Source organism: Mastomys coucha, unplaced genomic scaffold (assembly GCF_008632895.1).
Source record: "Mastomys coucha isolate ucsf_1 unplaced genomic scaffold, UCSF_Mcou_1 pScaffold8, whole genome shotgun sequence".
NCBI classification, from domain to species: Eukaryota; Metazoa; Chordata; class Mammalia; order Rodentia; family Muridae; genus Mastomys; species Mastomys coucha.
Window position 1 is genome coordinate 70,672,308 of NW_022196914.1, and position 16,415 is coordinate 70,688,722.

The 16,415-nt window shown below is 37.7% G+C and overlaps 1 protein-coding gene across 2 annotated transcripts in view; it reads right to left on the bottom strand.

The window, feature by feature from the left end:
• Positions 1-15,699, bottom strand: part of Rab3c (RAB3C, member RAS oncogene family) — a 215,010-nt gene extending 199,311 nt beyond the window's left edge. The window contains exon 1 of one of the 2 annotated variants that reach the window (XM_031359815.1): positions 15,455-15,699. In XM_031359815.1, coding sequence (XP_031215675.1) covers positions 15,455-15,472 — 18 coding nt within the window. In that variant the 5' untranslated portion in view covers positions 15,473-15,699. Of the gene's footprint in view, positions 1-14,663; positions 14,883-15,454 lie in introns of those variants that run through there. The other variant, XM_031359814.1, reaches the window with a different exon arrangement.
• Positions 15,700-16,415: the final 716 nt, after the last annotated feature.

A 16,415-nucleotide genomic window follows, 5' to 3' on the forward strand; every position in this document is an offset into this window, starting at 1 on the left:
AAAAAAAAAAAAAAAAAAAAAAGAAAAAAGAAAAAAATCACCCACACAAACCCAGCAGCTATGTAGTGGATAGTTATTGCTGCAAGTTCAGTGAAAACGCGCTAGGCAAGGCAGTCTGTTTTCCCACAAAACCAGGATAATATTCATTACATCTCCTCTTGAGTAACACTGAGTTCAGTATGGTTTGGTGTTCCTGAGATGGAAGTTTGGTTCCTTATCTTAGGCGGTAAGAACTTTAAAGACAGAACCAGATCACTGTGAGCACTACTCTCAGAAGAGAACAATGCAAACACTCAAGGAACCTTGCTTAATTTCCACAGCAGCACAGAGTTACAACAAAAACAAACCTGGCCTCGGATCTCTCCGGCTTCCTATCTCATCCAGTCATCCCTGACTCTTACATGTATTCACATCGTGATGCCATCCCATATTCTGTGATAGAGCTAGAAGACCATCCCTAAGTGACCTATAGAGGCTAACATCATGTACTTGAAACTCTAAGATATGTGCTCAATATGCCCTGTTTCTTTATAAAAGAATCCAGTACTGGGTATTTCGTGGCAGCAACAAAAAATGGAATAATCCTAGGAGAAGGTACAAAAGAAACTTCAGTAGGGGTAGATTGTCAAAACAATAGATAGCACTTGGGCTCATCTAAGTCATCAAGGATGACGTTCATTGCCTGAAGCCAGGAGAGGCAGAGTTGAGGAGGGAGTTACAGCAGAAAGCAGGGAATGCGATGCTGAGAGAATGTACGACCCTTCTCCACATACTTCTTGTCTACAGGAGAGTGTAATTATTTGTATAAAAGTAACCCGAATGGAATTTCTGTCTGTATCACAAAAGTTAAAGGTGATGAAAATTCTGATTGAACTTCACATTCTTTAGACTAATACAAATGCAAGCATTTCTTGTATATCCATGTAATCACAATGGCAGGCACATCCAGGAAAAGTTGAAAACTTGTACAGAGTGTTTGTTAGTGTTAGCCAGGGTCCATAAACAGGCAGCAACCCCTTCCCTGGTAGCTGTGCAACATACATGCCTAGCCTAGCATTGGCAGTCAAAGATAAAGTTGGTTCACAACTTATCATTTTAATGGGAAGATTATTTTTTTAAAAACAATGAGTGACTTACAGCATCCTAATAGGAAAGTAATTGGATTGTGGTTTTTTTGTTGTTGTTATTTGATTTTTGGTTTGGGCACTGCCATTCCTACAAATAAAGCCCATTCACCAATTACTGACCTTCCATGAGATGCTATTCCAGCAGGTCTGCAAGTGGCTTTCACTAACAAGGCCCTTTGATGTCTTGTCATGGACAGGAATGGACACCCAGCTTAAATTCTGGATAAGGATTCAGAATATTCAGCTAAGCCACAGTGAGAAAAGAGAGTTTAAATTTCACAGGATGGCTTGGCCTGTGAGCCTACCACATTCTTCAGCGTATAGCAGTAAGGAGGCAGGCCAACAAGGTAGTGCAATTCTCAGAGTGCCTTAAAAGAAAGAATGGTGCAAGCTATCACTGTTAATAAAGGTTTATCGATTCTAAAACTGAAGCAATATAGGCATCATGAGTACAGAGAGTTTTAAATGTAATTGTGAGGATTTAGCAGGAACATAAGATCTATCTGGGAAGCACCAGCTATAAGTTCAAGGGCTAACAAAGTGCTGTGTGTTGGAAGTGAACCACAGGATGCGAAGGTATTCAATATGAGCACAGTGGCCCTGGGGGGCTTTGCGGATTCAGAGCAATTCTCCTGATGGCAGGGATTTGGAAACTGTATTATCTCATTTCTTCCCTTCCTTCCTTCCATCCTTCCTTCCTTCCTTCCTTCTTCCTCCTCCTCTTTCTTCTTCATTTCTTTAGTTTACCTTTATTTTTTTTTAAGATAGTATATTATCCAGACTGGTATCAAACACCTGGCTTCAAGGGATCAGTCTTCCTGCCTCAGCTTCCCAAGGGAAGGATGAATTAGAAAAAATTTCCAAATTCATTTACTTTAAAGTTTTTCTCTCTCTTTCTCTCTCTCTCTCTCTCTCTCTCTCTCTCTCTCTCTCTCTCTCTCTCTCTCTCTCTCTCTCTCTCTCTCTCTCTGCTGTCTGCTTTATATCATTCAGTAAAGCATACAAAATCACAAATGTCACATGTATGTTTTGTAAAAATTCAGACTAATGAAATAAATCTGGGCTCAAAATATGAGAATGAGACATTTTAATCTTGCTAAGAACAAAAATTCATTTGCTCAGTCTGCAGCTGTGTTTGAATGTCACTGAGGCCTAGCCACAGTCGCTATGTGAATTTACTGACATTTCTAAATACTAAGCTGTGTAGATGTTCTAGAAATTTTATGGGCGAATAGAACAGAAACTTGAAAACATGGATAGGCCAGGAAGTTACCTATTAGACAGCAAGTCAGTTTTCATAAAACATAAATTACTACTGCCTCAAACAGTACTGATTTTAAGGTTTAAAAACAAGAAATATCATTGAGATACAAAGGACCTTCACCACAAGGCATGGCACCACCAATGGCTTGAGACCCTTCTGTGCTCTCTTTAGATCTCTAATCAGTGCCCTAGACACACACACTGCATGCAGTAGGTCCACTGCTACAGTCTGCTGTACTGCAAAACAACTCCACATACTGTGATGTTGTTTCTTGCTTTGAGTTGAAACACACCTCCTGGTAGCCTCTGCTTTGGAGTTTTTAGATGATGCCTTATGAATCAAGAGTCAATTTCTTTCGCACCTGAAGAAATTGGAGGTACCTTAAGAAACAAATGAGCACTCATTCATTCTAAGTGTTTTTCTTCTTCCTGCATGTGGTGGTTTGAGTATGCTTGGCCCAGGAAGCAGCGCTGAAGGAGGCATGGTCTTGTTGGAGTAGGTGTGGCCTTGTTGGAGGGGTGGCCTTTTTGTCACTGTGGGGGTGAGTGTTAGGGTTAGGGTTAGGGTTAGGGTTAGGGTTAGGGCATAGAACCTTGACAGAGCCAAGCGCCTCTCCTCCCATTGATAACCAACTAGGTCATCCTCCGCTACATATGCAGCTGGAGCCATGAGTCCCACCATGTGTTCTCTTTGGTTGGTGGTTTAGTCCCTGGGAGCACTGAGGGTACTAGTTAGTTCATATTGTTGTTCATCCTAAGGGACTGCAAACCCTTCAGCTCCTTGGGTCCTTTTCTAGCTTCTTCATTGGGGACCCTGTACTCAGTCCAATGGATGGCTGTGAGCCTCCACTTCTATATTAGTCAGGCACTGGCAAAGCCTCTGAGAAGACAGCTATATCAGGTTCCTGTCAGCTAGCACTTGCTGGCATCCACAATAGTGTCTGGGTTTGGTAATAGTATATGGGTCTTTTTACTTAAGCAGAGAATATATTTCCCACAGGACTCTTGGGAGAATGTCTATGATACTTTGCCAACTTACAAAAATCCAGGACACAAATCTCCCCTCATGTTAAGGGATCCCCATGCTCTTCTTTTACAGTTGTCTTTAAGCCCTTGCTTTTCTCTACTTATGCTTAACTTCTTGAATAGATATTGATAGCCTATAGCTCATGTACAGAAAACACAGTTGATAACAGCACCACTCAAAAGGATGGCCCTGTACCATGAACTTCACACATGTTCACACCAAATCCCTTTACCATGCCCAGAAGGTTTCATCATTAGCAACCTCATTTTATAGGCAGTCTCATGAGTTCAAGGTGTTTACCCTCCTATGCTAGAACCATGAGGATGTCCTCTGAATTTTACTCTGAAGTGAAGGTTTTATAACTGTAGATGGTTAAGATGGGAACCCTTTGGCATTTGGCTCTCAGATGTGTTGTTACTGATCATTCTGCAGTTTATTAGATGTAGTTTTGATCCTTACCCAACCTACAACTTACATGCTTTGTGTGACAGTTTTTATTCTGTGAAGGTGCGATTCTCTGTGTTCAACTGTCTATCTTGTCCCACAGACAGCAGATGACACTGCTGAAATTCATTCATGGGACAAAGAGATTTTGATTTTCACTATTCTTATGATAACTTGTATGCCAACTTGACTAATTCCTGGATTTAACCAAAAAAAACCAAGATGCTGGGCACTCCTATGAGGGATTTTTAATTAACTGTGTCATTTGAAGTAGGAAGACCCACCTTACATCCCTATTACTGGAGGACAGAAGAGAAACCTTTAGTTTGGGCCACACCTTCTCATGGGAGCCTATATAAAAGTCAAAGAAGAAGGAAACATTTGTTCTTTATCTTCTTTCTCTTGACCTTGATGACAAGTCCATTCCATCACTGGCATTAGAGACTATTTCTTTGGGATTCCAGTGTATACTAAAGACCATCTGAGACATCCAGCCTTGTAGACTGAACAACTACTGAATTCTTGGATTTTCCATTGGTAGGTAGCCATTGTTGGACTAGATGGATTACAGCCTATTTGCCACTCTAATAAATATAATGTATATGTATGTATGTGTGTGTACATATATGTGTGTGAATATTCATTCATTCATTCATTCACTCATTCTATCATTTGTTTCTCTAGAGAACCCTAACTAATAAGACTAGTCAATGTGTTTGTTGTATAAAGACAAAAATGACATCCAAGTTTCTTCCCTGAAATAGAATAAATTCTCATTCCAATTTTGAAGATGAAATTAAGATGTGGAAAGGAAGGCCAAGTGAAAGCAACCACATTTTATTGGATATCTCAACTTCTCAGCCTGAGTGCTGAGCCCCACTGCCTAGACCAAATGTGTCGTTCAAGGGTTAGCAACATTACCTGCTCAGCTAGTTCATTTTATCCTCATCAAATCTGAAACTTAAATGATAAAGAAGTAAGTGAACTTCTCCTGAAAAAGAACATTGAATCATTTTTTTTAAAAGAAAGGCATAAATCTTGCATGCAAGGTACAATATACACATGAGGATGTGCCCTACAACTTACAGTAGGGTGTGTACTGACAAATGCACCATAAGTTTAAACTATAGTTGGGGTCAAAAACACATGTAGTATGCCAAACCTACCCAGAAAGCACAGTAGATTGCAATCAGCTGCCTATCTTCAGGTCTATGTGGCTTAAAGGGAGCAGGAGAAGGGGGAGGCAGCAGGGGTTTGTTTTTGTTGTTTTTGTTTGTTTGTTTGTTTTTTGGAGGGGAAACTGGGAATGGAGAAATTTACATGTAAATAAAGAAAATATCTAAAAAAAAAAAAAAGGAGCAGGAATTCTGTTGACCAGTGTCATAAGGGCATCATACCTTATACTGATATCGCTAGGCCAGGAATAGGTCAAAACTCAAAACTTGAAATATACTTTCTATGTAATATGTATTTTGACAATATTGTGTTGTGGTATGGCCTCAATGACCAACCAATCTGGTTACCTATAACCCAAGGGTTTTGTGGCATGCCAGAGGTTTGGATTTGTTTGTTTGTTTGGTTGGTTGGTTGGTTGGTTGGTTGGTTGATTTTTTGTATTGTTTTGGTGTTAACACCACCAAGCTTGGTATATGACTAGTCACTACAATTGTGGCTGGCATAGAGTAAAAGAAATGTTGTGATTCCAAATTATTCACAAGAGCCCGGGAACTATCTTCCTCATATGCAACTTTGATAGAAGAATATAGAGTTTATAAAAGAGAGATTCCTCAAGTAACCTTGAGATTTACATTTTCTATACACAGATGTCAATTCTTAAAAATGAAAAATGTTTTTCAGCAGCAAAATGTAAAGGAAACAAGAAAAGTTTCTTGTATATATAGATGGAATTCATATAAGTTTTCTTATTCCTTGGCAGCAGTATCTGATGCAGTGTTCTCAAATACAAGTTTATCTTGTTTGATATATTTTTATTCTGAGATATAAATTTAAACCTTTATAGGCTATGCTAGATTTAAGATCAACAGATGTGTGGAAATGGACCCTAACTTATGCAGAATTAAGATATTCAGGGTTTGTCCAAGAACCTTTCATCTCTAAGACCTCCAGCATGGTTCTTTTGATCAGTCCGATGTGCAACCCATTTGCAGAAGCCTTCATACAGAGGCCAGACCAGGCTCATGTGGTCACATTCTCTGGCATCTGCACAAAAGGAGACTGGGTAAATTGACATTTAATCTGAGCTCCCTAGGACCACAGAAATATGATTCTAAAGGTCTGTACCAGCTCCTGTCTTGACTAGTTACCCCTTCTGGTGACAGTGACATTCCACTCTTTTAACATTGACTGTGTCAGAGAGTGCTCAGAACCCTACAGTGCCAAGCCTATCTAGACATGCTGATTCTGGGAAATGGCTTTTCCTTCAATTATCTTTGCTCTGTAATAGTCAGAACCTTCTGTGCACTGGTGTTTTAAGTCACTGCAAGCACTATTAGAATAGGAGGAGGCGACCCTGTAAGAATCAGTTATGATGACCTCAAAGCACATGCAAGTGCTCCGCTGAGCTCCGCAGAAGGTAGCCAAAACTTTTTCAGCAGGAGCCTTTAAAAAATAACACTATAGTACCTTGCCTCACTTTTAGAAAGCCCTAAAAGCTGACACATAGTGTCCAACTTGAGATGGCAAAATAACACATATTTCTTATAAGAAGAATGTGTCTTCTTTAGACCATAAGAAGCAGAACAGGACAGATATAATCAGCACTATGCAATATAAGGAAAACCTTTTTGCTGGAGGAAATAAGCCTGAAGTTTATTTCTCATATATTTCCCAACAAGCTTTAGTCTTTATGTATCTTTAAGGTATTACACATTTTCAATACTTTAAAACAGTGAGGTGCACCCTGGGAGAGTGTCTATTCCTCCTGGTTCTGGACATCCCCCCTCCATATTCCATTCATCAAGGCAGCACCTGTGTTGGACATTCATGTGGTCAAGACCTAGCTGCTCATGCATTTCCAAGACAAAGAACTATTGGACCACCCTGAAGGAATCAATAGTTAATGCACTTGTATTTCCAGATTGTGTTCCAGACTGAAGAAGACATTTCTGCTTCTCATCCAAAAGATGCTAGTCTGCATCTATAAACAATGAGTCTATATCCCGCCCCTGTGCACATTTATACCTGCATGTTCACCTACCTGCCCATGCCTCTGCCATCTTTTTTATCAGTTGTACCTCTCACACAGATGTGCACTGAATCAAACTATCAAGGAATATCAATATTCTAATTCTAGTATTATATATTAGGGTGATATGAGAATTATTATTTGCCAACTGGTACTTAACATATTCTTTCATTAATCTCATTAAGGCTGGCTCATCAGGCTATGGCCACTGGGACAGAAATCATCTGTCTGTATAAGATGTCAAGATTCTTGGGTTAATAAGATCAGATATGCCTCAAGGCCACCAGGTAGATGACAAGCCTCACAAGAATCTTTAATGGACTACATTTAACCTAATAGTAGAAGACAGATAAGAGGCTCCCAGTCCCTCTTTAGGTTACATTATGATTTTGTTTTGAGATAAGAAAAGCTAAGAATTTGGGAGCTAAATGTCATTGTTCCAGACTTTTCTCATGAGGCCAAGAACATACAAATTACTTTTTTTTTTTTTAAGATCATAGTACTATACTCTATCTGACTTAGACTTTGCTAGCATTTACTAGAGGCCAGGACACATGGTCATTCACCTCTATAATTTCATTATTCACTGTGTATGTGTGTGTGTGTGTGTGTGTGTGTGTTTCATGACTTTTTAAAAATTGACATGACACTTCAAATGGTTATGAGATATATCAACATTGCATAAAGCATTCTTTGTCTACAGAAATGAAGCTATTAAAGAATATATAAGCTAGCAAAGGAAACTATATTTTGATTCTGTTTACAAATTATATACTTTGCTCAAATTTTTATAAGGACCTTTTAAGGCATAACAAGAACAGCACCAGAGAAACATGAATAAATAGAGAAATTATTAAACAGTAATATTAAAATGCAAGCATTAATATTCACACTCAAAATTCATGAAGTATACTCAAAGCGGTAGGGCTATGGTTTAATTTCTGTATCTTTTTTTCTATAAGGAGCTGAGATCACCACATTTCTTCTTGTTGTTGTTTTTATTTTGAACAATGATACAAATGAACCCCATTAAACTCTTCTAATACTCTAATCTCTCAGCTAAAGAATGCTCATTTATCTTTAGTTTGTAACATAACATGCTTTTAGTCTAAATGGAACCAATTGTGAGCCTAAATGAAACAGTACAATGACTGAAATGGATAACCCCTAGATTTGAATTATCAAAACGCTATACATCACAGAAGAGTCACTAAACTTGAAGGTGAATCACTAGAAATCATACAGTATAACAAAGAAAAAGTAAAAATAAAAATAAGCAGAATGCCTGTAGTTGCTGGGTCAGTATCGGAACTCTAACTTCCATGTAACTGAAGCCTTAAAGGGACAGATATAGAACAATGGTATTGGGGATATAGTTGATTATATAATGACTAAATAGTTTCTAATTGGTTGGAATATATAAGTGTTCATGTGGGAACACTACCTCTAACTTGAAAATTTACGAAGGAAAAATATGTACAGCAAAGATAAATAGAACTATATTTAAAAAACAAAAATGATATAAAGAGAAGATGATTCTGCTACATAAGCCAGTCGATAAAGAAATTGCATTCTGAAATTCAGCACTGGAAGCAAAAACATCAACACAAAGTCTTAGAGGCATTAAAAACTCCCATTCTAAATTCAAGGCAAGATTTACAAAAAAGAAAGAAAGAAACAAAGCCCAAGAGAGAATGTTCTGACAGAGGGCTATACTACAGGTAAGACAAAAGAAAATGATAAAAGATACTATATAGAACCTCAAATCAGTAGGAAGTTATTAGTCATGGTAAAAAGGTAGCAGGAATGTGTGGTGTGTGAATGTGTGTGTGTGTGTGTGTGTGTGTGTGTGTTATTAATGAAAACTACATATTATGTTTAAAGCTAAAATTATAATAAGTGCAAGTGAAATCAACATGAAATTGTATCATAGCAAATTCACTATACAGTATATGAAATATTGTAACATGAGGGCTAGGCAGGTTGTCTAGTTGTGTATTATATATTTCTTTGAATAAAGACTAAAATGCAAAGGAATGCATTAAAACATACAAAGAAATTGAAATACCTAAAAATATTTGAGTAAGATGAAGATAGTAAAGAAGTAGCTGAGAAATTAAAAAAAAAGAGTACATAAACAACAAATAGCAAAATTATTGGTTCAAATCCAACAACATCAATCATCACAATATGTAAAATGAATCAAAATGATAATAAGAGGCAGAGATAATAAATGTTCAGTCTAGATACAAATGTGAAGACCAACTATGAATTGATAAGATTCATATTGTAAGCATAAAGACATAAAAGTTGAACACAGCGAAAACAAAATTTTCATGCATAAAATAAAAATACCAGCCAGGAGGTGGTGGCGCATGCCTTTAATCCCAGCACTTGGGAGACAGAGGCAGGCAGATTTCTGAGTTTGAGGCCAGCCTGGTCTACAAAGTGAGTACTAGGACAGCCAGGGCTACACAGAAAAAAACCTGTCTCAAAAAACCAAATAAATAAATAAATAAATATAAAAATACCATTAAAGCAACAAAACTGTATTGATAATATACAGTCATAAGGAGTATTAACAGAAATAAAGACAGTTATATGATAGAAGTAAATAGAGGAATTCTTCAGGAAGATACAACAATTACAAATGTTTGTGTATTTAGTAACAAAGGTTCAGAATACATGAAAACTGAAACCAAAACCAAAAAGGAGAGAAACATTACTGTGTTTGAATATTGGAAAATCTACTTCTCAGAAATTGATATGATAAGTATATTCAAACTTAGTAAGGGCATTTAAGATCTTCATGATGCCACAGATGACCAAATTAGCATTTAGACACAATACAAGTATGGCCCACATAAAGACAGAGAGAATGTTTACATTATATCTCATTATGATCTAAAGATAGGCTTAATTTTTCACAAGATTGCATTCCTTAAAAAATATTCTTTTCATTGATATATAAGTAAAATTCAATGAATTCTCAATAGCAATACAAGATCTGGATATACAAACCTGTCATGAAAACACAATAAGGAAGTGAGCAGAGTTTGAAAAGATATACAACTAAACAATGTATTCAGAAATCTATGAGTCAGCTCATAGAAATCCATAGAGGGATTTTTATCATTTTAAATGCTTATGTTTATCAGCAGAAAAGAAATAATCAAACTCAGTGATATTAATTCTACCCTAAAAAGCTAAATCTCTACTAATGTACATGTAAGAAACATGAGTTTATTTTTAAGCCAAAATCAGTAAAATGCAAACTAAAAGAACAGGCTAAAGGCAGTGGGCTGTTCTGAGCAAACATCAACATCACTGGAAACTATCCAGAAAGACTGACAAGCAAAGCCAAGACTATGGTTTACAATCCCTGTATTGGAAGGCTCTCAAGTTCAAAGCATCTCTGGGTTACATAGTGAGATTTTGGTCATTCCCAAGATATGTGAGTATCTGGTCATGTGGCCAGTCCCAGGGACTCCCAAAACAATGCAGACTATTGGCATTGCTCTTCCATATCCAGAAGAACTTGATGGTAAGACAATAGTTGCTGAAGACACCACGATTTTATAAGAACTTAGATGAACCAAGATAATCCTGATTGGCACCTTTCCCCTCTTTGATAGCTTTCATTGGAAGATGCTATTCAGGCTACTGGAGAAGAAAGTCATTATCAATCTCATAAACCTGTGAATCCAACAAACCACAAAACTGGCCTGGAAAGAAACACCGGTGAATGCAATAATGGTGGAATGTTATAGATGTAACCAATTGCTTTTTATTATTGGCTTTAAGGCTTAGTCCATTGCAGGGAACACATGACTAGTATTGTACTAGTCAAGTATTGACTAGTATTGGCTAAGAACATGCTCTTGGGGAGCTCTAGGAATGAGTCTACTACTATTTTGCTAAATAAACATCCAATCAACTCCCTTCTAAACACTTCTTTCTTTACCAGTAGATTACTGCAGTTCTCATTTCTCACCTGAGAAGTGACTTTACAATAAATCCAAAAGTTATTGAACTTTAAAAGAGTAAAGATGGAAACCCTTCCTTGTGGCACCAAAGGTTATTTGCTGTATAAGTTAAATCTCTTTGATTCCTATTTTTGTAAGGTATGATACCTAAGCCACAAGCAAAAAGAAATAGGGATGACTGTCTGCCCAACGTCAGCCACAAATCTAGGTGCCTATAAAAGATAAGGACTAAGTGTCCATTGCACAAAGAAAATGGATAGTTGTAGAGGATGAAAATAATGAGACATTCATGAATAATAAGGTGCAGGAATATCACAACCTTTCTATAGACAATGCAACAATAATACTTAGACCCAAATTATCTATCATCTTTGGTCTACATTTTTTTCTCACCTCTGCTATCTTTAACCAGTTCTTTCCAGTCTGTCCCATTGCTTCAGCATATAAGTTTCTTTATTAATATGAAGGCTCTGCTTTTATCAGATAAAACTAGAACTAAGCTAAATGCTAAATGTGAAAGACAAATGGATTCCACTTTAGTCCCATACAAGACTAAAGAAATTACAAAGATAGACAGTAAAACACTTATAACCCAATGGCCCTTCTCAAATATTTAGTTTAGTTTACACAAGCTTATTTTATAAACATAAAATAGAGTCAATATAATTTTATTTCTTCCCAACCAAATGTGAGTAGCATTTATCCATAGTGTCCTCATTCTTTACACCACACAATTATCCCTTCAAGAGAAATCAAAAATAATAGGAGGAATGATAAGAGATTTTTAGAAAGATTTGAAATAATTTGAACTCTTTCATATTAGGGAAGTTATTTAACCTTCATAAGCTCTATTAGTCTTCCTTTCAAGTTGGTAATGGTGAATTGTAGAATTTTACAATTTATTTATATATTGGCCCTCATACACAATTCATTTGAGGGTTTTATACATACATACAAGTGGCCTCTGGATATAAAGCACAATGATTGGCACAGGCAAGCACTGAATAAACTTGGGTTATTTGTGTTTTGGCACCTGTATTAAAGTTGTTCTCAAAGTCTTGCCCTCAGGCATGAGGCTCACTGTTCTCTGTGTCACTTGGCTCCCAGGAAGTCTTGATATGTTGAAGGAGAAGACTGGAATGACCACCTCCCATATTAATGTTTTCAACTCATATCTACCAAGTACTATCCTTGATTATCTAATTAGAAGGAAAATGCAAGAACCAAGCTATTGTTACACATCACTGTAGTAGTCACTTCAAGAAACAAGTATTGCCTTATTTTTTATCAGGTTGGAGGAAAATGTTCTGTAGAAAGCATCCAAGTATCAGAGATAAATATAGTGAGCTGAGCAAAAAGACATCTAGATAGGAATGTTGAATGATTTATAATGGACATTGTGTATTTTTTCAAATAAGTTTATTTCAGAAAAAAATTTAGGAAGCTAGCCAATAAACTAAAAGCTCACTTTGTTTCATATCAACAACTGAACTAAACACTCCAAAAAGGGAGAAAAACTCTGAAATAAGGGAAATGTAAAATGAAGCTTTCCTTGTGATTCATTCTAAGAAATGTTTGGGGAATATGTTTAGAATGATGTTACAGCTTATTCTTTGAAAGGAAAAAAGGAATATCCAGTATTTCTCATCTTGCATCTTAGTGTTTCAACATTACATGCAATATGTTTCTAGTTTAAAAAATGGATCCTAAAAGAGTAGTTGCTGCTTAAGGAAACCTAAATTACATTTATCCTCTGAATTATTATATAATTTTAAAAATATGAAAATGATAGAAGTCACTATAACAATAATCTATTAAAATGAATGTGTGTTCTTGGATTAGGTACACTTTCACAAGTCTGACATAATCACAATAGTTTTGGGGAGGTTATATATTAAATTCCAAAGATATAATTCAGTGAATTAAAATATATCATATATAGGAAAGTCCCTGTATCTCTCAGAAAATTAATTCCATATTACCTAATTTTAACATTAATTTGCCATTAGAGTTTTCATTGAAATATACCTCATACAAAACCTAGTATACATCTAGTAGACATACCCACAATGATTTAAGATATGTCCTAAAGCACTAACTCCATACAGTTCTGTTACATTTAATTACCTTTCTAAACAGTCTAAGCAACACAGAAAAATAATATCAATATACAATAGCTATTTTATTTGTCATTTGACAGAAAGATTTCAGAGCATCAACTTTAAATTCTAATGTACATTGTTATTTTTAATTTTTAAATTATTGGAAAACCATAAATTTAAGGGTCATAACATATTTTGATATAAATATGTACAGTGAAATATGGCAACCCAGTTTTTAAAGTAACTGCTAATATATACTTATCATCAAATATTATTAATTCAGCAAGCTGGCTCTTAGCAACACTTCCAGAAAGGGAAATTATCATAAGCTAATAGATCTTGATTGCAACAGTCTTTATTGTCTGTCCACACTCATTTTGCACAAGGTCTATTATAAAAAGCTAACTCACAAACAGAAATATCCGACCTCACACAAAGGACCCACTATGCCCTGGTACAAATCAATTTTTCAATAACTTAATGTAATTTGAGGTCTTCCATTATATAATACTTCAGAAAACAATTAAATTCTATAGTGTTTTCATTTAACCATCCATTTAGGATTCTTTAATATACATATAACTCATAAAATAAATTAAAAGTAAATGAAAGCAGATGTAGAAAGTCCTTGATTCATGAGGAAACCACGGGAAATGTTTGAGACTGAATAGTCAAATATTTATGTTGCTGAGTTTGCCAACAGAGATGGATTCTGAAGGGAAGCAACACATTCCAAATGGAGTGCTTTCTTATCTTCTTATCCCATTCATAAAACGCCTTTCTGTTATGCAGTGTGCCCATTTAGCTTGGTTAATAAACATAGACTTATGTTTAGTCTTAACCAGATAGGAGAAACAAAACTCTACTTAAAAGCATAACTTGGGTGACTAGCTCCAACAAGGGTAGTTTTCATTTCTGGAGTAAGTAAACCCGAAGGATGTGATTAAAATGGGGAATCTGGTGGTACAGTGAATGTCCACCTCACACAGGAATGCTGGGAAAGAGAGGGTTCTTGAAACTGATCCAGCCAGTTAAGTCGAGATAGATCAAGGATGGCATAGCTTTGAGCTAACTGTAAATGTGTTTGCTCTTTACCTCGGATACTAGGACCCTAGCCTTTTTCTTTTTCTTTTTCTTTTCCCTTTTCTTTGTTTCTTTCTTTTTTCTTTTATACGACTTTGGGGGATTCTGACACTGACTTTTCTTTCTTAACGTCTTTAACCAAGCTGAATTTGCTCTACCCGGTCTAGATGGAGAATTCTCACTAAATTCATGAGAAATTTCTCCAGTTCACACCGCTACCACTCACCCAGGAAGCCAAGACTATCAAAGCCAACAAGAGATGGGCTGCCCTCACTTTGTTAGCTCGGGTTTTCATTTTCCACACTCAGCCTCCTTAGGGAGCCCAGAAAGAAAATGAACAACCCTATGTATCTTTCATCAAGTCCCCGGAGCGACTGGAGAAACCCTCTCAATTTCTCCGAGACCATTCTTTCTTTGTAGACCCACCTGCATGGGCGCCTCGTGTCTCATTGTAGGCAAATGTCCTTTCTCTCTTGCTAAGACAGCGCTGTTCCGGGAGCCTGGTCAAGCGTGCACAGCCTGCGCGCTCCCCGCAGCACTCCGCACGCGTGGGGCTCTGTAGCCCGCTCCAACATCAGCACCGGAGCTGTCCGCTCCTGGCTCTGCACAAGCGTTCTGGCCACGAACCCCGTGTGCTTCTGGGAGTTGTAGTCTAACCTGAAACGGCAACTGCTCAAATGGGAAAACTGTGAACTACAACTCCCAGAGACCCAGCAGGTTTCCCTCGGGCTAGCCGCTCCAGCTGCACTGGGCGGTGGAAACCTCCCTTCTTTCCAGTTACACCGGTTGTTAATCGCTCTCAGCCTGCCTAACCATTTCTTCAAAGCGCACTAGCGATAATAACACCAGTTCATCCCAAACAAGGACTTTCTTTTTCACGGTATCACTTTTGGAAGCCAGACTGTATCTCTCTGGCTAGAAAACGCAACACTTTGTTCTAATTTCCAATGCAAACGTGCTTTACCTTACCTCTATCCTGAACCCAGAAAGTTTAGGTACCTAGAGTGGAGTAGTTTTACAGTCTTATTCAACAATCACGCGGGAAAACGATGGATGGCACACATATAAGAAAAGCGGCTCATCAGGAAGACTGAATTGAAAAGATTAGCACGCAAGCAAGCGCGAACACACACACACACACACACACACACACACACACACATCCACAAAGGCCAGATTTCTGACTGAGACTTCCCCAGGCACTCTTTTCTGGTTACCTTCCCATACAGCTCCATCGCAGCCGGAGGTTCAGATAGCCTGAAGTAAGTCTCCCCACTACAAAGGAGGTGAAGGTCTTATGCAGGCTGCAAAGCACAATGGAAAAGCTTAACGGAGCAGTTTGCAGAGAGCAGCCAATGAGGGATGGAAGGGACAGCGGGTTTAGATGGGAGGCTCTCTTCCAGAGGAAAACCCAGAAGTCTTCTAGTGACAGCTGCTAAGAAAAGGCTGTTGAGTCTCCTAGGAAGTGCCAGGGGCACCCGCTCCAGGCAGCCCCTCCCCTAGCCCTCCCAGCACACACACCACCTGAGGGCTGCAGAGCTGATAGGGCACTGGGTTATTTACCCAAAGCAAGTCACACAAAATGAACACATTCATCACCAGAGCCCAGGAGCACCTTCACGGAATGAGATGGGCGACCTCGATTAAGTTAGCCGGTCCTTTCTTTAATGTGCAATGTGTGGCTCTTCCTTTATATCGCAATCACTCTCCTGAAACGGTTCATAACAGGATCTTCAAGTCTCTAAGCTGGACATTTATGTTCTTTCGTCATCTTCTAGTGTGTGAGAGGACTGTGTCATCGGTCACTAACAGAAGTCCCCTTCAGAATGCAAGCTATCTGTGATCCCCTCCTTCCCATGATATCAGATTTATGACAGGAGAGGCAAAGTTAAAGAAGAAACCCTCATGATATTCACATACAGTCATGCAGAGATTAATTCGAGTCAGCTTTGAACTTCATCTGTTTAGACAGACCAGCAGAAAGGATGTTCTGGATCTTAAATGTGCTGGAAACACTTCTTGGGAGGAAGAATTATCCTTCATATTCCCATACCCCCTGCTAGATATTCTACTAGCAAAAGGTCTGGGAATCTACATTCCCAACACCTCCCCCATCAGTTCTTATGCAAGTAATTCTTCTGCTGTAATTCAATACTTTTTCTAAAGATACAAACCTCA